The sequence below is a fragment of the Lepidochelys kempii genome, chromosome 8 (assembly GCF_965140265.1).
Source record: "Lepidochelys kempii isolate rLepKem1 chromosome 8, rLepKem1.hap2, whole genome shotgun sequence".
Lineage (NCBI taxonomy): Eukaryota > Metazoa > Chordata > Testudines > Cheloniidae > Lepidochelys > Lepidochelys kempii.
This window is the reverse complement of record NC_133263.1, coordinates 52814432-52837027: the sequence shown is the minus strand read 5'-3', so window position 1 is coordinate 52837027 and position 22596 is coordinate 52814432. Positions and strand designations below refer to the sequence as shown.

At 41.4% G+C, this 22596-nt stretch overlaps 1 protein-coding gene across 11 annotated transcripts in view; it reads right to left on the bottom strand.

Annotated features, from left to right (window-relative positions):
* The window catches only part of CEP350 (centrosomal protein 350), a 141300-nt gene that overhangs the window by 13517 nt on the left and 105187 nt on the right, over positions 1-22596 (bottom strand). For all 11 annotated transcript variants that reach the window (XM_073356563.1, XM_073356555.1, XM_073356564.1 and 8 more), the window contains 8 exons: positions 21420-21564; positions 13355-13515; positions 12672-12808; positions 11755-11837; positions 8597-10695; positions 6267-6668; positions 6031-6177; positions 4319-4441 (listed from right to left, as the gene is read on the bottom strand). In XM_073356563.1, the coding sequence (XP_073212664.1) occupies positions 4319-4441; positions 6031-6177; positions 6267-6668; positions 8597-10695; positions 11755-11837; positions 12672-12808; positions 13355-13515; positions 21420-21564 (3297 nt within the window). The remainder of the gene's footprint in view (positions 1-4318; positions 4442-6030; positions 6178-6266; positions 6669-8596; positions 10696-11754; positions 11838-12671; positions 12809-13354; positions 13516-21419; positions 21565-22596) is intronic.

Here is a 22596-nt window from a genome sequence, read left to right as displayed (position 1 = left end):
CCCAGTTACTTTTTTCAGGGTGACACCAACACTCTCCCAGTCCCAAATTTCTCCCAAGCCATCTGCCCTACAGTGTTGAGCCCACGCCTTGATCATTTACAGAAGTGATCCATTTCATTGTCCCCTTAAAGAGAAAATACCTAGCACCTTATGACATTAACTGGGTTAAGAAACACTATTTTAATCAAAGCACCGAATGGTTTCTAGTAAAAGTTAAACAAGAAGTCACAGGTTTAAGTGATACCAAGTATAAGGAACAAAGATAGAATGAATCACAAGCAAACAAAAGTAAAAATAGGCTTCTAAAACTAAACCTGATCGTACAAGAGACTCTAGTTTGTTAAAAGATGTGTTCCTCAGCAAGTCTCTTTTCCAGCATGGCTGACCAGACTGTGGCCAGCCCCTTCACAGACCTCAAAGTGCTTGGTTCCTTTATGCCTCCTTAGGTGAAGGATGCTTTGAGCCCTGCAAAATGAAAACTTCCAAATTTTTTGCAAAATCCCCTTTCCCCCCCATTTTTGACCAGCTCCGATCTCAATGGAAACCTGATTGATGGGAGAGTTCTTGGAATGCTGTGCAGCTTTGTGTGTTACTGACACTCTGCCACAAGGCTGTCTCTCAGCTGGAGGCAGGGGAATCCTCAGTAGAGGTTGTCTCTGCCGACCATCCTTCTTCCTCATTTTTTCTGCTCTCTTTTTGAGGTCTATTTTGTGCCCCCTCTCTGTGTAGAGTCATGAAGTTTAAGGCCAGAAGGGATCACCAGATCTCTAGTTTGATCTCCTGTATATCATAGACCACCAACACCACCCAGCACTAAACCCAACAACTGTACTTGTCCTTTTCTTCAGTTCTGGGCTTAGAAATGAGGAAAAGAGGAAAGAAAGCTGGGCAAGAGGAAACAGGAACAGAGGGAAAAACAAAAGCAAAGAGAAATCTCTGAAATGGGGCCTTACATGCAGGGCTTGCCTGACAGAATTATTGCCTCTTTGCTTCCTGGTAGGCAAAGTCACAACACTATATGTAATTGACTGTCTTTTTTGGTAGGCTGGGAGAAGAGGAACGCACAACAAATTTCCTTGCCTATATTACAAACACATTACATCAGTGGTCTCCAAATTGTGGTTCCCAGTGTGCTGGATGGTCACAAGGTGGTGGCTCTCCTTGTTTCCAGCTGCTACATTATATTTAATACAGCCAAAAGTACACACTTTACTAAGAATACTTTTCCAAGTAAGCAATTGCTGTAATTGTCACAGGATGTTACACAATTATGAATGGGAAGGGAAGAAGCCTGCAAGAGACTCTACTAATATCTTATTTCAGGCAATGAAAGTTTTAGAATCTCTGCTCACATTATTAAATCAGCCATTATAAACAGACTAACTACAGTTTAACTTCTATATTCTCCTATGTGACACTGGCAGAGCAGGTGCCAGCTGATGCTGAAGCCACAGGTCAATTCACTTTTGTATTAGTATAGATCAAAGTAATTGTTAATGTATAAGAGTGTATCTGGCATTTAAACTTAATGAAAAACTAATGGGTTGTTACTTGCATTGTTTTCACTTATTCATATCCTGTTATAATGCAATAGCTAACATTTATATTGTAAATACCACTGTAACTAAATAACCCATCAGACAAGAAAGAAGCCTTTTGAAATGCAAATGAAGAACTTTAACAGAAAAGTGCTAATTTCAAAGCAAGTGGTCATCATGATGATCGGAGGTCAAAGATTCAAAATGCATTCCTCACCCTCTGTCATCAAAGGAAAAGGCCGTGTGAATAGTGACCCTGTCAGCTTGATTTCTGTGAGAAGAAGCTTTAAGAATGGATTAAAGGAAAGATCATTCATCTCTGGACTTTTGGGATGTGTACCAGATGCAAAGTGGAGATCCCAGAGACAATCTGGGTACCCTGAAAAGACTTTTGGGAAACTGGCAGTTTATTACATGACTGTCACCATTTGGAATTACAAAGAGTGACTCACTTGTGCATATATTTTACCTGCTAATAACTCTCATTTCCTTTTCTTAGCTAATAAACCTTTAGGTCATTTAAAATAGAATTGGCTGCAAGTGTAGCCTTTGGTGTAAAATGTAGAATACCAACTGATCTGGAGGTCTCTTGGGACTGGGAGCAACCTTGTGTGACGTGATTTTTGGTTTGAGTTACCTTTTATCACAAAGTCCAGTTTGTCTGGGTGGCAAGATGCCCTGGAGATCCAAGGGGACTGTCTGTGACTCTACGGTAAGACTGGTAGCGGTCCGGGAGTTCACACTTGTTACGGGCAAACACGCTACCAGTTTGGGGTATCTGCACTGAGGCTGGCACTCAGCTGTGAGTCACTCCAGAGCAGGACAGACAGTATTTGAGTTGCAGAGATACATTTGTTAAATACACCTATACTTAAGAACACAGATGAAAACAAACGTCTACAAAATCTAAATTTTGAACCAAATTTGATTTGTTCCTTTAATAGACTATTGCCATGCTCAGGAAAACATGAAATGGGGTTTTCGAAACGCCATTTAAATCATCATGTTCTATTTCTTTTTGAACACTGTTATTTAGCAATGCCCCTGATTCAGTTAGTGATGCTGCCATGATCCAGTATTTGTATTCTCACGATTCATGACCACATAAACAAAAGTGGCAGAAGCTGGAGGCTGATTAGGAAACAAAGAAAGCTAAACAGCTGCTTAACAGTTTAAAGAGGTTTTAACAAATATGTTTATAGAAGTTTTCCAGGGTTTGGCTACTTTTTCTAAGCTAGAAGTTTCTCTCTTGGTTGCTTACGTTGCAATGATAAACTTAGCAACAATGTCACTGAGCAATGCCAATTCCTAAAGCAAACAGTATAGTATAGAGTTTGTTTTTCCATATTTTTCCCAGCCTTCAGCTAAAATGGTGGTTGTTTTACCTCTGTTTCTCTGTGAGAGTGAGGTGGGATGAAACACAGGCTTGTCGGACCTTATTTATTAAAATATATTGATTGAAGTGTTTTAACCTTTGACACTTGAATTCTTGTATGAAATCTGGAAGGTCTCAGACTATTGTACATTAGTGCCTGAATTTCAACCTCATTCAACCTGATTCACTTTTTTGAATGTTTCCAACTGAGACTAATTCATAACAACTGAAAGCTGGTACAGTGAGCTGGTGCAGGCACACAACAGCTGCATGTTCCATACCTAATGTGGCTGTACTTTAGCTTATTACAAATGATATTAGTTACAACACATGTACTAATAAGGCCCAGATATCCCAGGATACTTGACCCTAACTTTAAATCCTTTACCTAGCTAAGGTGCAACTTTGTCCCTGGCGGAAAAGTCTTCCTAATGCTTTGCTGGGAAATATTCCACAGGTGGGAGAACAAAAGACTGAAGATATCCATTATTTGAATTAACTGGTAATTTTATATATCAATTTAGGATATAGTTAAGATAAATGCAATGCGTTGGCAACTCTTATGTTGCCAAGTAGACTCGTCACAGACGAGAGAGACCCCAACCATTCAGTAAAACCACCCAAGGATCAGCTTTAAAAGGCTTGCCCCCATGAGTTATCCTCCATCCCTGAACCAGTGTTGGCAGCATATATTGTTCATCAGAGTTTACATGCATAGGTATTATAGGAGCAGCAATGCTGCTCAATGCTGGCTTAGAGAACATGTTGAGTGTACCATGTGGCATAGCTGCTACCACAGTACAATGAAGAAGATCTAGTCACTTTGAAATTACAATCCTATTTCAAACTCTATACTGGTCTTAACTGCAGAACTCTTGAAAAAGCCAAGAAATGCTATATCAGAATTCTGTCATGGGAAGGAGCTTAATCTATTTGGATTTCAGTATCACTTGTCACAGTGGAAACAACATTACTAAAAAATAAATAATTTGGTTCATCAAGGCAGAAAGCCAGTCCTTCTCCGAGAATTTGTGACAGGTACGAATACCATTTTTGGTCCAAAGAAAAAAGGTTCTCCTTTCAGTTATGCATTTTACATTGTAACAAATTCACTGTTTAAATTAATGGTTTTAATATTTGATGCTTCTCAACTTTCTCCTTTGCTTACCCTCACTACCCACACACAATGATCTGTTTAAAAGTTATTTTGTTCATTGCAAATACCCCAAAAAGACAAAAATGTACGTGGACCATATGGAACTTAAATATTAGTTCTAAATTGTGCACCTAGGATTAACAACCTTTTGTCAAAAGATTCATGCCTTCTTTTGAGATATAACTAACACACCCTTTGTATTCAGGGGATAGAATACAATCAAACTACTGAATGCTTTTATCCACTGACCAGTATATGATCCACTCTGTCCCGTTTCTTGCGTCCAAACTTCATCATCTTCTGCCAATCTGTTTTGTGACTGGGTTCCTTCCTCAAGCTGAACAATTTCAGCACTTCAGTTGCAATGAAACTCTAGAGGAAGAAAAGAAAAAAAGAGTTAATATTGTATTTGAGGGAAGAAGCGAATCCTGTACCGAGCACCTGCCCTTCAAAATCTGATCTTAAAATACAGGGTGAACTTCTGTTTCACTGTGAGATGTACATTGCAGTGCAAGAGATTTACAGTGGAAGCACTGAGCAATAACCCTATCTTAGAGACAACATTATGCAGAGATGACAGGTTTCAGAGTAACAGCCGTGTTAGTCTGTATTCGCAAAAAGAAAAGGAGTACTTGTGGCACCTTAGAGACTAACCAATTTATTTGAGCATAAGCTTTCGTGAGCTACAGCTCACTTCATCGGATGCATCCGATGAAGTGAGCTTTAGCTCACGAAAACTTATGCTCATATAAATTGGTTAGTCTCTAAGGTGCCACAAGTACTCCTTTTCTTATTATGCAGAGAGTATACTATATTTAAAAAAGGGCTGAATTTTTTTTAGCCCTTAGAGCTTTGACTGATTGTAGAGCACAACTTTCACTTAAATGATACAGTAAACTGGAGACTAAAACTAATTCAGTTTATGAAAGGACACTGTAGGAAAATAGGGTTAGAGACTGACAGTCCTTTATCCTTTTAACTTTATTCTTCCCTGCTATTAACAGTTCAGGGACAGCTATGGCTTGGTAGACCTAGGTTCTGTCCATGACTCTGCCAAAGATTCAATGTGTTATCTTGGGCAAGTTACTTTAAATGCCGTTCTACTCTGAAAAATAACTTTGGAATAACAGCACTGGAAGCAGGGGATATTCCTTGTTTGTGTCCTAATGATTTCCATATGAAAAGTGCTAGTTTGACACGTGTTTTTTTAGAATCATAGAATATCAGGGTTGGAAGGGACCCCAGAAGGTCATCTAGTCCAACCCCCTGCTCAAAGCAGGACCAATTCCCATAATTTTCTAACATACAGCCCTGTAAATTCAATCTGGGTTCAGCTACAAGCTGAGTTTTTTCTTTCTTGAGCATTATCACCAGTAATAAAAAGTCTGCAGACCAAACTAGGCCCTTAGTTACAGCAGTGCACCCATTTCATCTTCAAATCATACCCTTAGTCTATCTGTGCAACTCCATTGCCTTCACTGGGGTTGGCACAGGTGTATCTGATTGAAGTTTAGCATACAACTATGATGCACAGTAAAGTATAAAATCCAGCTCAGTCTTTTAGCCCCAATCCCGCAACCAGATCCATGACAACAGACCCTTACATCGAGTCCCACTGAAGTCTGCATAGGTGTATGGATCTGCTCACACAGATCAGATTGCAGGACTGAGGTGTTAGATCTGCAGTAAAGGAAATTTTTTAAAGTCACTAAAGTCAACAAATACAACCCAGAAAGAGAGGGTGGTAAATCTGTTGAACAAAAAAAATTACCACCTTTACACACTTGCTTTTCAGCGAAGAACCACTCTTGAAACCTCTCTGTGCTCAAATGCTACATCTGTTAAAATCCAGGTAATGTTTGCCTACCTACATTCAGCATTTTGTGGGCTACAAATGAAAAAATGCTATATAAACATTATATGATATGAGGACAGTCACAATTTAATAGCATCTTTCCTACCTTGATCTCGTCAAGGTCATTTGGATCTTTTACTCGCCGGAAGTAAGTGGAGGTAATTCTACATGGTTTCATCCAAATAGGTTGATTCAGACTAGGATCCTCAGCAAAGATTTCCCGAAAAATCTCTCTCGTCAAGTCAAATACCGCCTTGACAAAAAGAAAAAGGTCAAAATTAAAACTTCAGCTTCTGAGAGCAAGTATCCAGGGGATGAGATCAATGTTCCCCAGGGTTGTACCTGTTTATAGACCTGTTTGCTTATAGTTTCCATGTCCTGCTCTTTGGTGGTATTACCAAGGTCTGTGGGAAGGCTGATATTCTGAAGATCATGACCCAGCTCTTTCAACTTCCACAGCTCCTCAGCTGCTGCATGCACCATGCCTTCTACTTCCACTGCAGTATGTGGAACAGCCAAAGGCTCCTCACATGGCTTAGGTGGCACTTTTTGTGGCTCTATCTTGGGCAACACCGCTGTTTCTTCAGTTTGCTTCTGTGGGACCTTTTGGGAGCTCAAGCCAAAGTCCTCATCAAACCAGTCTTGATCATCTCCTAACACACTCAGGAATTCCCGGCTGAGCTCCAGTTCTGCCAGCCTCTTTGCAAGCTCTTCCTGTCCACTGGCACCAAACACTGGACTTTCCTGTGGAATAAGAAACAGAATTACTATTCAGAGCAGTAATGTACTCTATTTCCCATCAAACACTTCTTATAATTAGATTTTGAAATGTACTTCTGATATGATTGTCTGTGTATATAAAGCATTTTTGAATAATTATCTCAAAAAACCCAAACCACTGGAAACATTTGATTCTACTCCTATACCTGCACTTTCATCATATCTTCCCCAATGTTTTTGAAAAGTTACCAGGGAGTTTACAACAGAGAAACATTTTTAAAAATAGATCATCTGTTCCTGTTGCTCATTCTGCCCTGAAACTAATTTGTTTGGGAGGGGCTGGGTGCCTCAACAGTTTGGAAATGGAATATGTAACTTTTCACTTCACTTACGACCAGTAAAAATCTAGCTTGGGGCGGGCAAACTTTTTGGCCTGAGGGCCCCATCGGGTTTCCAAAATTGTATGGAGGGCCAGTTAGGGGAGGCTGTGCCTCCCCAAACAGCCAGGGGTAGCGCAGCCCCCGCCCCCTGTCTGACGCCCCCTGCTTCTCGCCCCCTGACGGTCCCCCCAGGACTCCTGCCCCATCCAAGCCCCCGTTCCCTGTCCTCTGATGGCCCCCTTGGAACCCGTGCCCCATCCACCCCTCGCTGTCCACTGACCGCCCCTGGACCCCCCCACCCCTGACTGCCCCACACCGCCCCATCCAACCCTCCTCTCATTCCTGACTGCCCCCACCCCAGGACCCCTGCTCCATCCAACCACTCCTTCTCCCTGACCACCCCCGGAACCCCTGCCCTTGACTGCTCCCTGCTGTCCCATCCAACCCCCGCTCTTCTTACTGACCGCCTCCCCCCGAGACTCCTGCCCTCTAACCGCCCCGACCCCTATCCACAGCCCTGCCCCCTGACCACCACCCCGAACTCCCCTGCCTTCTATCCAACGCCCTTACCATGCTGTCTGGAGCACTGATGGCTGGCGGTGCTACAGCTGTGCTGCCCGGCTGGAGCCAGCCACGCCACCATGCAGCACAGAGCACCAGGTCAGGCCGTGGCTCTGCAGCTGCGCTACCCGGCAAGAGCTCACAGCCCCGCCACCCAGAGCACTGTGCCAGCGGTGCAGTGAGCTGAGGCTGCGGGGAAGGGGGGACAGCAGAGGAGGGGCCGGGGGCTAGCCTCCACGGCCGGGAGGTCAGGGGCTGGGCAGGACAGTCCCGCGGGCTGGATGTGGCCCACAGGCCATAGTTTGCCCACCTCTGATCTAGCTTAAATCAGTAAACAAAAAGCCATTACAAGCTGATGGCTGTTTGGTGGCCCATGTGAAAGCGAGCTGGTGCTTTTTGTGATAGTAACATATCAAGAATATAACCACAGTTGTCAACTTTGTTAGGAGCCTCAGCAAAGAGGCCATATCTTATCTTCTTACCCTTAGAGGTGGTTCTGGGGAAGCTTGAACTTTCACTGTTCATGATATATCTGTCCAGTGGATATATAACTTCACCTATCAGAGAGCTGTTAACCCAGCACCTTTAGCAGCTTGATATCTTAAGGATCTCTATAGCAACTAATTGTAAGGTCAGAGGATGCTTATTTCATATGGAGAGTAAGCAGAAACAAACTTACTCTACAAATACAAGAGTCAGCATTCATGCAAATTCAATTAGGATTATGAAAAACAGGGTAGGCTAATGCAGGAAATATGATATATGTAAGCAGAATGCTCTCTAAGTAGAATATTTTTTAGTTTTTCATGTGATATGAGTAGGTGTTTCATACGTCTTTGTAAATCCCCAAAATGTTTCAGAATGTACCATAAAGTGAGACACATATTGGAGGCCACCTGAAAACACTTGGGAGGAACAAAATTGGTAGAAAACAAAATCTTCAGATTCAATAATTATCAAATAAACAATTAATATATTAGCTTCTGAAATCAGTGCAAGCTATATACTCACTGGTCTGGGACACATATCCGGAGAGGAAACTTCTTCTCTTTCATCTTCCAATTCAGGACTTAAAAAAAAGTTCTGCAGGCCCTTTGCTACCTGTTCCTCCACATGCTGGGCTGGGGTTCTGGATGATAATTCCTCTTGGACATCACAGAGCTCCTGATTGCTAAGATGAATCTTCTCATTCCTGACCTTCTTGATTTGCTGTAGCTGATTGACAGTGTCCTTAACAAAATCCTTAAGTAGACTGTCTGTCAACAAGCAGACCTTTTCTAGCTGGTCTTTTGACTTCTCTTCCTCTCTAAGAGGCAGTCTAAGTTGGGCCTCTAATTGATTCTTTTCCTTGGTCAATAGGTCCAGAAGTGGAGTTCCAGGTTTTTCCAAAACTTCAGAGGAGAAATTATCTGACTTTTCAGTACATTCCTCCCTTGAGGACTGCTGCCCCTCCAGCTTTTCAGACAATATACCATCTAAGGTACCCTTCAATAGAACGGTGGTAACATTTTCTATAGTAGAAACAGACAGTGCATGGACAGTCTCATCTTTTACAGCATCTTTCAGGCAGTCCACCACAGACTGCTCTTTGGTAAGCGGTCTAACAGCTGTGAAAACCTCCTTTATGTGGTTTACTTCAGAACTGGAGTAATCATCGACTTTTTGCCCAATAGAGCCTTCTAAAGCAGTCATGCCTGGTGGAGCTTTATCTTGGGATGATTTCTCAGTTGCATCTATTCCCTTGCTTTCTTCAACTTTGACAGATTTGGAACTTTCTTTGTCTTTCTGCTCGGATTTGTAGTGCTGACCCAATCTGTCATCAAAGAATGAGTCTTCATCTTCATTCATGTCTATATAGGTATCAAAACTTTTTGAAATGTGAGAGATCTTTTCAGGAGGAGCAAAAATACCATGCTTTTCCTTACAATCAAAATATTTAATACCATCATAAGTCCCATTGTTGTTTCCTTCAGGTTTATCCAGCTCCACACCAGCCCAAAACCCTTTGGCAAAACTGGTCAGACCTTTGAATCGCAATGTTCCAGGCTGGATGTTACTCACAAGTATCCTGTCACCAATATTGAAATTTACCAGTGTGTTTGCTTCTTCTGTGATAGAAATTGAGGCCCAAAGTGGTGATTCGATGGGGGCTTGTTCTTTCTCCACATCACTGCGTTCTTTATTTTTTATGAGCTCTGTTGGTGACTTGAGTTCTAGCAATTTCTCTGAATGCACACTGCCAGAGACAGAGAGAGACTTGTCACTGAGATATTCACTGATTTCATCTTCACTGCCAAGGCTGGTGGATCTGCTTCTAGGAGGTTTTGAATGCTGTGATTTCTCTCTAAGTGACTGAGAATCTTTTCTGTGTGACAGTGTAGGCTTCTCAAAATCGTCTTTGTAACATTTAGCAGAAGGAGTTTCTTCAACTGATGTCTCTTTTCTGGGGGGGGACTCCACAAAATCTTCAGAGTATGATGGCTCTTTTTGAGTAAAAACTTGTTCTGGAACAGAGAAGTCTTTTTCCAGTGCCCACTTGTTCAAGCTGAGAGAGGACTTTTCTGATCTGTCACTTTGATCACTCCCTGCATCATCTTTGACTGCCTCTCTCTGTTTTGAGATCTCTGCTCTACTCTGAATATTTTCAGTAGTCATGCTAAATACTTCCTTCTGAGACTGTTCAGTGTCAGAGTGGAGATCTCTCTTTGGAAGGACTTCTGGTAAGATTTCCTGGTGTATATCTAGCATCAACAAGGCACCAGAACTCTCTGAATGTTTATTATTAACATCTTCAACCTCGGATTCTTCTGATTTTATGTACTCCATCTCCTCTTGTATATCAGATTTGTGATTGGACACAATATCATCACTGGATACATCTTCTGACTTGCTCAGTAACACATGGGATACTCTGCCACTATCTCTTAGATCTTTGAGAAGAGCTAATGAGGGCACACTGTCCAAGGAATCACCAGATTCAGCTCTAGATCTCCTTGGGGACTTGAAGACCGGGGATAGGGTTCGGGAAGGTTCTTCTATATGAACCTCTGAGTCAATGAGTCTCTTGATGTGTACAGACACAGACCTCTCAGAACTTGATGATACAGCATCTTAAATGAAAAAGATTAATCATCACAATGCTAAATCATCCAGAATAATCTTTTGCTACCTTTTAATCCTATCAGAGCAAGGTGTGATCAGGAATGCCTGTTATTTTGTTGGGAAACTGCAGCCAAAGTTAAACAGCTGTTCAGTCAAAAGATTTGAGACTAAAGGATATTAGCAGGGAGCTAGGAAAGTTTCACAGGCTCCTGGACTGTCCTGTAAATAATAACAGCATCCTCCGTATTCCGTATGCATTATGTCTCCATAGTTTTCTTTCTAACCTCCTACCTCTGCCGCTGTCCTGTGAAAAGTTATTATTGTGGAATGGGACTTTGTTATAGGAGGTAAAAGCTCAGGTATTTGTCTGGAGGTCACAAAGGTAAACAAGGTTATAAATGTATGTGGAGAGATAAAGATTAATAGTAAACCACTGAAAAATATCTGAACATTAAAAGGAAATCTTTCATTGTTTTTGGCTTCTTCAAGGGCAGTGTTCTCAAATTATATGATACTGGGGAACACAAAAGGCAAAAAGAAAAACAGTTGTCATACTTTTGATGTTTCACATGAGTCTCAGCAAGGATAGAACCAAATATCTGTGGTTCAGCATATTGTTTGCTTTTGCTGTCTCCTAAGTTGAAGTGATACAGCAAGAAGAAAAAGCCAAGATGCTGTCATTTCTTCTTAGTTAAAATATTTTTCTAAAATTTACCATTTTCTTTCCACTATGTTTTGGCTGTTTATTATTAAAGTCTCTTAAAAGAAGAGACCTAAGATGCTTTACAGCTAAGGGGAGGAATAGTGAAATTTGATCTTCAGAAGATTAATGTTAGAATCAAAACAAATGTAAATGTGAAAAAAAATACAAACTATAAAGAAAAAGTGTGTACTATACATTCAATTTTGACTTAACCACTCTCTCTCTAAATCCCTTCTCACCTTGAAGCAAACAGTGAGAGGTTATGAAAGAATGGATATTTTTCAAAACACGGTAAAGTAATAGAATTCTTCAAGATTTATGAAAGGATGCCTCCATCTGCAGCATTTATTTTCCAAATACATACCAACATGCTCTGCAATAGATTCCAAAGATACTCTGGACCGCTCTGACTCAGTCAGTGATTTCCAATTCTTGGTTGTCTCCGGCCTAGGGTTGAAAAGTCAATAAAGTGAACCACCAATGTTCCAGATGTTGGAATCGCTAGTCATAGTGTAAATGCAAACAGCAATAATTACAGAATCATGTACCCCAATGCAAGAGTACATTAAAGGTGAGATGAATATAGAAAGGAATTATAAAGGTGGGTGTATGTCCTAACCCTAGATTAGGACATACAGTGTCCTAATAGTGTAAATGCAAACAGCAATAATTACAGAATCATGTACCCCAATGCAAGAGTACATTAAAGGTGAGATGAATATAGAAAGTAATTATAAAGGTGGGTGTATGTCCTAACCCTAGATTAGGACACCAGGATGAGGTAGGACAAGAATAGAATACACTGACACTGTGCATGGGAACTTCATACAATGCTTGTCTGTATGATGATGTGTCTGCTGACTGGGCTAGCATAAGGCATCAACACACTGCCATTCTCCAGTGGCCTAGGGAGCTGTGGTCTTCAGGTTTCCTCCCTGTGATTTTCCCCTATACCTATATGCTGCACTTTCTGAGATATCAACTTCCTCCCTTCCACCAAAATGCTATTGAGTGTTCTCACACACACACACACACCGCCCCTACATTCTAATACATGTTTTTGTTTAGTTTAGATTAAAGTTCTCCAAGTACATAATACCTGAGCAACAGAGAAGCTTGCACAGATTGTACTTTTCTTCCATGCTCATTCAGAAATATCTTCACACAACTACTTTATATTATAACCGTAGCATATTCTGGAAAAGGCATTTGTACTTGTACAGCTAACCTAGAAAAATGCTAACAAGGTAATGTTAAATTACAAAGAGATTTCCAAGTTACCTATGGAGTGGGGGTGGCTTAATTTTAGGTTTTTCAGTAGATGTGGATGGAGTTTTAATTTGAGGCTTAGCTGTGGGTGATGCCTCCAGGTCTTGGCTCAGCTCTGCTTCAGTCTTCTTTATGAACTCATCATAAGACTGAGTGTGAAAAAGTTCAGATTGTTAATTTTCCAAATCACAACTTCTTGGAAAAAATCAATCAGCAAACAGAAGTTATCAAATGAATAAAGCACATCCTTTCCTTTTAGAAGACTGCTCTCAAAGCAAGAAGTTTTCATGTGTGTATTGGATAAACAGCTCTTCAGTTGCGAGTGGCTGGAGTTTTAATATTTTATTTTTATAGACTCCAAGTGTCTGTCAAGTCTGAGTCAATATACTACAACAAAACAAAACAAAACAAAAACAAAACAAAACCAAAACTCCCCCCCTCCCCCAACATCATGCTACTGGTGGATTAGTCTTTTATCCTGAAGAGGATTGTCCATCATATCAGTACCACATGGGCTACTGTAGAATTATTGGAAATATTTAAACCAGTACCAGAATGGTGGTGCTGCTGTCATAAAAAGGTGTATCAATAAGCACAAAAGAAAGGATTTCTTCAACAACTGACTGTAATATACCAATTCATACTATGCTAGCAGTTTGACTTGTTACTTAGCCCTTCTTCTAACTGTTCCTAACCTCTAGCTGTTTGATCAAACTGGCCTCCTGGGCTTTCAGCCTCTCCTTCTGCCTCTTCTTTTGTTCCTTTTTCAGCTGATAAACAACAGACTTCCTCTTCCGTAGCTCATCCTTTAAGGCCCTGATCCGGCCTTCAATGTCACTCTGGTCAGATGTAGTTTCTGAAAAAAGTAGTTTAGTTTTAATCCTCAAATAACCTCACACATTACAAGTATTTGAATTATTACAAGTACAGAATCTTCAGTTAATGAATTTAAATTACATCACATAAAATATTAGTAAAATAATTTATTTTTAACATGTTCATATCGTCTAAATAAAGACTTCCTAAGTCAGCATCTCTTATTTTAACAATATCACATCACATATGGTAAGGAAGAAAAACGCTACATCTGACCTTACTGAGTTTGTCAAAGACATGATGTATAAAATGGTTATGTTCCTAGTTATGTTGTACATGCTTAGAAAGCCAAAGTCACTTAACTTTGTGATTCCTACACTGAAAGAAGGCATTAGAGACACTGCTGAATAACCAAAATAGATAGAATTTCTGCTGTGTTTGAAAGTTATGATACAAAAGGCACACAATTAAACAAAAGGTAAAAGGTAAAAAGTGTAAAGTGCATGAACACCTTTCTGCCCTCATATAGCACATGTAATCTGAGAATCCCAAACCGCTTTACAAAGATGGGTATTCTTATACCTATTTTGCAGATAGAAAAACTGAGGTACAGGGCAGTTAAGTGAATTGCACTGGGTCAGCATGTCAGTGGCAGAACAGGAAGTAGATTTTAGGCCTCTTAATTCCCTGTCCCTTAGTCTAATCTATAGTCTAGACCACACAGAACTGAGATGTTGAAAGTGCAGTCACCGTTAAATAAACAAAAACAATACATAGGTATTTTCTCCATTTAACTAAAGCATATTAGCCTACTCAATGACAAACTAAGGGCATGTCTGCACTTGGGGCTGAGGGTGTGATTCCCATGTTCAGGAGACAAACTCACACTAGCTTTCATTGAGCTAGCATGCTACAAACAGAAGGCAGGACAGGTTAGCTGCCCAAGGATGTGCCTAGGGTTTTTCAGGGGCACATATTCAGAATGACTAGCCTGTCCTGCAGCTCATGCTGCTGCAGATACATTCTAGTTTTAGCGTGCTAGCTCGATGAAAGCCTGTGTGAGTTTGTCTCCTGAAGATGGGAATCACACCCCCAGCTCCAAATGTAGACATACCCTTATGCTATGAAGGTGGCATAGAATAGACTGAATCTGATCTACAGAAGAATATCAGGATTGAAAATTAGCTCAATATTCAGAACTATGCTGTGTGTCTAGAATGCAAATGGTTAATTTATAGATAAGTGTGTTTCAAATATATATTTTAGATATAATAAGTATCTGAAAGTCATTGCCGCCTCTCCCTACTTACCAATGTGTAAGTTCAGGCTTCTGTGTTTTGTTAAGGACATCACAGACACACACACACAGCACAAGCATCCAATAACTTTTACTCAGTTCTCATTCATTCAATTCAATGATCACTTGTCTGGATAAAGACTTAAGGATTTGTCATTAACTGCTTGTGATGTCAACTGCTGCAGAGGAAACAGTATTTTAATCTTATGTTTTTCAGTGTGACACTTCTTTTTAGTGGTTTAAGAATGTATATATTTTTAAAATTTGTGTTTAAAAGCTTTTAAATTCACCTTAAACACCCTTATGCTACATGATGTATTATTTTAATGGAGAGTACTTCATTTGTAATAGTACGGTACAGAAGCAAGCTAGGTCTCTTGCAAGCTATAGATGGAGTACAGTAAGACCACCAGCTTTTAAATCTCCTGGACTAAACAAATTCAGTAGGACTGGAGGATGACTAGTTAACTTCAGTTAGAAAAAGAAGCAGTTTGATCATGGAAGTAATTAACTGTCAAACCCTCCTGTTTGACAACTTATTTCTGGGGTTCTCACACTTAAGCAAACAGAGAACCACATCTTTAGAGAGATTATCTCATGGGTCACCCGACATTCCATTCACAACTGCATGGACCACTTAAGCTCCTAGTCTCGATTTTGCAGACTACCTATTATGTCATTCATAACAACAATATATCCCTGTGGTGAATGTAGCCACGGCTCACTTGAACAAATATTTTCAATGTTCTTTAAAAAGGAAATCACATGGTTTCCTTTTGCAATTTCATTACCATTCGTTCTGTTCCTCTTCCCCTCCCCCAGGATTCCCTACTGTCTGGTCTTCCAGTCCTGCTGGCGGTCGTCTCCCTCTATTCTACTGAAAGTCATGCCCAGCTGCTTGATTCCCTTCTCAACAGTAGAGTCGTCTCCACTAATATAACTGTTTTTGTATTTCTGTAACAACCAAGGCCCAAACAAGACTATGTAAGCTCATAGAAAAGCATGGTCTTATTGTCTCAATGCTTCCTTGCACATTCCCATCTGTCTGTATCTACTGGTTGTCTCTTGTCTTATACTTAGGCTTGGTCTACCCTATCTACTTATGCCAGTATAACTATGTGTGAATTTTCCACACCCCAGAGTGATGTAGTTATACCGACCTAACTCCTGTGTAGACAGCACTATATCAACGGGAGAAACTCTCCCATCGGCATAGGTAGCATCTTCTCTAAGTGCCACAGCAGTGCAGCTCCACTGTGCAGTTGCACCGCAGCAGCGCTGTAAGTGTAGACAAGCCCTTAGGCTGTAAGCTCTTTGGAGCAGGAGTCTTTGTTCTGTGTCTGTATAGCACCTAGCACAATGGGGTCCTAGTCCATGACTGGCACTACCAAAATAGAAATAATAAATATTATTAATAGTTTTCAGTCTAATTTACAGTCCTCTTGGCAGTTCTCCCTGGTGGCTGAAAACTTCAGTCTTAGGGGTGCTCCTGTGTCCTCTCCTCCTTCTATGTAGCAGCAGCCCCTAGTAGAGGCAGCTTCTAGCCCAGAGGTGGGCAAACTACAGCCCATGGGACTGGCCAGCTCGGCCCGTGAGCTCCTGGCCCAGGAGGCTAGCCCTTGGCCCCTCCCATGTTGTTCCCTTTCCCCCCCGCAGTCTCAGTGCGCCACGCCGCCGGCACAATGCTCTGGGCGGCCAGGGAGGGGCAAGCTCCTGGGTCAGCGCAGCTGCAGAGCCCGGCCTGACCCGGTGCAGCCGCGCCACCAGCCACTGGTGCTCCAGGCAGCGCGGTAAGGAGGCAGGGAGCTGGGGGCTTGGATAGTGGGCAGGGGAGTTCGGGGGTGATGGTCAGGAGGCGGGGGTGTGGATAGGGGTTGGGGCAGTCAGAGGGCTGGGAACAGGGTGATTGAATGGGGGCAGAGGTCCTGGGGGGACAGTAAGGAAGGACGGGGGCGTTGGATGGGGCAGTGGGGGGCAGTCAGGGGCAGGGGTTCTGGGGGCAGACAGGGAGAAGGGGTGGTTGGATGTGGGGGGTCCCGGGGAGATGTCAGGAAGGAGGGGGGGGTTGGATGGGGTGGCGGGGGGCAGTCAGGGGCAGGGGGTCCAGGGGCAGTCAAGGAGAAGGGGTGGTTAGATAGGGCAGGGGTCCGGGGGGGGGCAGTCACAAAGGAGATGGGGGAGTTGGATGGGGCGTCAGGGAGTAGTTGGGGTGGGAGGTCCGGGGGCAGTCAGAGGACAGGGGGGTTGGATGGGGCAGGAGTCCCAGGAAGGCCATCAGGGAGGGGGGTCAGATAGGGGGCGGGGGCTGGGCCATGCCTGGCTGTTTGGGGAGACACAGCCTCCCCTAACTGGCCCTCCATACAATTTCAGAAACATGATGAGGCCCTCAGGCCAAAAAGTTTGCCCACCCCTGTTCTAGGCAGTTTTACAGGCACCCAGACCATTTGCTGCAATGAAGAGCATAGATGACTATAAAACCAGCTGAAATAAAGAAGAAAAGTCAGCAGCACCATGTGACCAGCTAGTTCTTCATGGCCCAATAGCAATTTGCACTTCAGTTCGATAACCAATGCCTCATTTCACCAAAAGACAGCAAAAGTAACTAGCAGTAAGGGATTTCACTGTCAGCAGCTAGTAAATGTGATCAGCAGCTGGATGCATTCCTTTTTCAGTGAAGTTTTATAGTTAAATATTTATGAAAGTGTTTTTAAACAAGTAGTGCACAAAATAGATATACGTGTTTGATAGGAAGAATGTGTTCTCTCCTCATAATCCGAGGTAGTGTACTTATTTTCCGGCAAGTGTCTTGATTATAATTAATTCCTCCTACTTAAGTGACAGTAACATCATGTTAATTAAGGCCCAAATTCAGTTTTTGTATAAAGCAAGTTTCTACAAAGCCTAACAAAAGAATCTGTTGCCACGACATTTGAAAAATGTTAATGAATTTTTTTTAAAAGAATAACTTTCCTCTAAAGTGTTTTCAAGCATTGATAGCACATATGAACCAGAAACTGATTATAAACAAACACGAAATTGACTATTCTGTTTTCATAGTTCAAGCTGACAAAAAAATGCAGAAGTGGAAACAAACAGCATAAATGGTGAGAAGTAAATTAATTTTTAAAAATTCTTTACTTATCTCAGACATCAGTTAAACCCGCAAATAAAACTGCAATATCTATTTTTAACTCGACAATGTCCTTTTAATGAACCAAGATCATTTTACATATGGTGCGAGAAAAAGGGTAACAATGCAGACCAACACTAGAATGCAGTGATACATCCCCAAATCCCTCCTCCAGCTGACATCAGTCTTAGTCTCTCCATCATATTTTAAAATGCCAAATACTTGAAAGTCTATTTATTTCAAAAGAGCTCATCATGATCACTGTTGGCACCCCATATTCATTATTTTTCATTTATTCGTACTGATATGTTTATTTGGTTTTCTCTGTTTCAACTTTAAGATAATTTTATCAAGTTATTGCATGTTTTAATTATGTTACAGTGCCCTGAAGGTGGCATGCTATTAAAAATTAATCAGTGTGAATGTGTTTATTTTATGTATTCATTTTTATATCAAAATGGAAATCACTTGTCCTGACAAGTCCTGTTATTTTCTAGTGCACACAAAAGCTGTTATAAGAACATTATTAAGGTTGCAAGGCAAGCACTGAAAAGCTAGGAAATGCCAGAATTAAGGTTGCCTATGCAACCTCAATATGGCCCCTTTTTGCTTATTCTTTATGATACATGTTTAACTTACGTGATTACATACTATTTTTCCATGTGACCCCCACCTCATTCAGTGTAGAGGATGGATCTGCTGTGGGGAGGGACTTGCTGTGGGGAAGTGCAGAGGACCCCTGCTGCATTTGCTGCAGAAGTTGGAAGGTCTGCAGTGAATGAGGCAGGGGATTGCAGAAAAAGAAGGGATGATCTCATGGTTAAAGGCAATTGAATGCTGGCCCAGAGAACTGAATTCTATCTCTGCCTCTCCCACAAAGTTCCTGTCTCATGTCAGGCAGGTCACTTAAACCAAACCTCTCACAGGTGGTCACTAATTAGGTGTTCCTCATTTTCTGGGTGCCTAATGTGAGACCCTGGAGTTTGATCTGCAGAAGTGTTGAGTGCTCACAGCAGCAATTGAAGTCAATGAGAGCTGTGCTTTGAGCACAGAAAGTGCTATGTAATGAAAAGTACTCTGAAAACCAGGTCCTAGGTACCTCAAAATGGGCACCCAAAATTAGTGGACACCTTTGAACTTACTGTCTGTGCCTCACTTCCCTATCTGTAAAATGGGGATAATACCACCTCCTCCTCACACAGGGAAGTTGAAAAATTACGTTTGTTAAGTACTCTGATACTATGTGATGAGTGCCACAGAAAAGTCCATGAATGAATTAATAATTCTGTCTTCAGAGCAGGGTTTGAGTAGTGTGCAGCAAATGAGACTTAAGGTGACACAATGCACAATGAAAATAAAATAAAATATTGAATAGCTGCTCATTACATGAGTACCATCCATCCTGTTCACTGGTGGAGGCAGGGGTCATGTGGAAAAAATAGTACATGATCATGTAATTAAAGACTGTATCATAATGAATACACACGAGGAAGACAAATTAAGAGTGCACAGGCAACATTAATTCTGGCTTTTCCTAGCTTCTGACTACTTCACTGTGCAACCTTAATGTTCTTGCGTTTAGCTTTTGTGTGTGTAATCTCCTAGATTTTTAAAAGGCAAACTGAAAAACCGCAAATTCCATTCATACTGCCACTCACATAGGTCATCAGCAGGGCTTGAACCTTTAGATACACCACAGAAACCTATTCCCTTTGAGCTAACAGAGTAACTGATAGCATCAGTAGGTTGTCATCCTCTATATGGACCAGCTCTAGAGGGGGATGAAACGAACTTTGCCAGTGGGTTCCACAGGTACTACTGACAGCAGAGGAAAGGTGAGACTTGGGGATCTTGGGTTCCAGTCCAAGCTCTGGAAGGGAGCAAGTCTAGTGGGCACAGATTCTTCTGTCCCTTCATATCTGTCTCAGTCCCATCTCTTTCCCACCCTAGCACCTTGTCCCAGTGCCATTCTCTTCACTTATCCAGTCACTCTCAGGCTTCTCCTCCCAGTCCCAGTGTCCTTGCCCAGGCAGTCCTAGAATCCCTTCTGGATTCTCCATCCCAGTTCTCCCCCTCCAGACTCCTTGTCCAAGTCTTCCCCACAAGCACCTTACTTCCAGTCCCATTTTACCATCAGTCCCAGTCCCCACGACCCTGACTCTCTTCCTCCCTCTATATCCCCATTAGCTTTCAATCCCAGTCTTCCTCCCTGGGCTCTTTGGCCTATCTCAGTGTCTCTCTCCAACCTCCTAGCTCCTTATAGCAGTCGTTTTACCCAGCCACTCCCAGTTCTCTTGCCTCAGAACTTTTGGAGATCCTAGCTGCTAAAATCTAGGAAGTCTCTATTGAGCATGTGTGAACTGATTTTTCCAAGGTTTGTAACTTGGCCAAATTTGGATGGATTTCCATAGGGAAGGCAAAAAGGCATATCCTTAACACAAAGGCAACCCCTCTGTCAAATTTCAAGTCCTTGCTCCAAAGCATGAGGTAACTCCGGCTTCTCGAAAAAGTGTGCCAGAATTTTTCTACATGGGCAAAACAATGTATTTTTCTCTAGCCTTGATTTCAGACACACCCAAACCATTTTAGCTGAAATTTTCTATGAAAATTCAGTCTGAAGCAGACATCCAGCATGGAAAATTGGAGCCCGAACGGTCAAAGTTTGTCAAAACTGCAAGCAACCAAACACACAGTCTTATAATGGAAAGTAATAGGCAACCTTAATAGGTTGGTATTACCTGCTCCACCTATAATATATATGCCAGGTGCTAACCTTTTTGCATTGGTGGCGTCCGACACTTTCTGCTGTTTGTATATAAGCACACAAATATTCTAAATTCAGGATTAATTTTAATGCAAGTCATTTGCTGTCAGGAAAAGGAGAAAATTGAAGCAAAATTCCCCCTTTTTTGTTAAAAAAACCAATTTCTTTCTGGTAAAGGTTTCCAGGTAGAGCAACTAAGAGGATGATAAACTACATCCTACAGAGCAGATAAAGCACAGACATACAACCCCAGTGCAAGCTTCCCTACAATGAAGGTGGCATTCTTATGCTCACAAACTGCAGAATGTCCCTGGGTGCAAATAACTAAGTCAAAGTATTCTTAACAGGGGTAATTAACATCGGTTTCATTAAAAGTGAACTGGTGAAAAAAACAACATGTTTAAGATCTCATTCATATCAGTGGGTGTGCATGTTTAAGTACACTTAAACTCAATATAGTTTAAAACAAAGGATCTGAAAGATCATTTCCTCCAACTTCTGACACCAGATTTTCAGGCTCTGTATTTCTTCTAGAACAGTTAATGACATCACAGTTTAGGAAACTTTGTTCATTGCTGTACACTGAAGTGATCAACTTCAATATAAAACCCTCTTACAGAATCCTGAACTCAGCGCAATTTCAAATATTTTCAGTTTACTTAATTAGATTTATGAGTTAATTTACTGGGTTGCAAAAACACAGAGTATGAGAAATCAATTTAAACACAAGACAATGTATTCTTTCAATCTTACCTGACTGTGTCATGGATAAAGACTCATCAGACCAACTGTGGGATATTTGATGGGATTTCACAGGTAAACGCAGCTGCCCTCCAGTTCTGTGGCTTCCTTTGATGGAATCCTGCTTTGACATAGATGTACTGCTTTTGGAAGGAGACTATTCAAAGACGAAAGAAAAAATAAGTAACTACTTGTGAAGTTCAATTTAAAAGTATGAGATCACTGTCAACAGGAGTTAATTACAAGGAAGGAAAGTATTCTCTAGTCATAAATCTTTAGCAATAATAAATAGCTAGCTACCTATCCAGATACATTAACGAAAGCTTTATCCGTCTCAGTGTATTACGCATCAGAACAAAACTACCTAAAGTAGCAAAAGCAGACATTTATCTTGAACCTGGACCTCAGTAATTCTGCCTTACATGGTCTGGTTTATTGCTAAACAAGAAAACTTGTATGCTTCAGATTAGAATATTTTTAACGTATTTGTTGGTGCAACCACACTTTCATAAAAACTGCTGCCAAATATATCTGCTAAACTGAAAGGACACTTCTCAATATCAGGAAGTGCAAGGCATTACCCTACATCAACCACCACAACACGGGCTCAACTTCCAGCCAGGCAAAACTTCTCTTAAGGGCAGATTCTCTGCCAGATATCTGTTTACAGCATTAACAGTATGCTTGCCATAGCCATTTTACCCAGACAGAATACAACCTTTGGCACATTAGATGTTTACACTGCACTCTCTCTTCAGCGGCACGTTCTAAATGGACTTTCCCAGAGGAAAAAGTGTTTGTAAAACTCAATGTAAGTCTCAATGAGCAGTGTCTCCACAGACAGTGGCTGACACAGCATCTTTAGCCTCACAGCTTCATCCAGGTATAAAGCCCAGAGAACAAGAATTACCATGATGCAACTTAGAAAGCAAGCAGACATAATACTTGGAACAGAGTAGAAAGCCAGAATTATCTACAAGTTGGCATTATATGTTGTAACCTGCAAGACTATGTGTGAGCCACAGCTGGGTTCCTTATGCTATGGAATACCCCCAAACACTTCATAATGCAGAATTCAAATCAAAATCATAGTATTAGCTTCCTGTGCCTGATATAATCATGACGAACTATCATCCATCCAAGTCACACTGGTATGCTGGGCTAGCATTCCACTGATTATGCTGCGTAG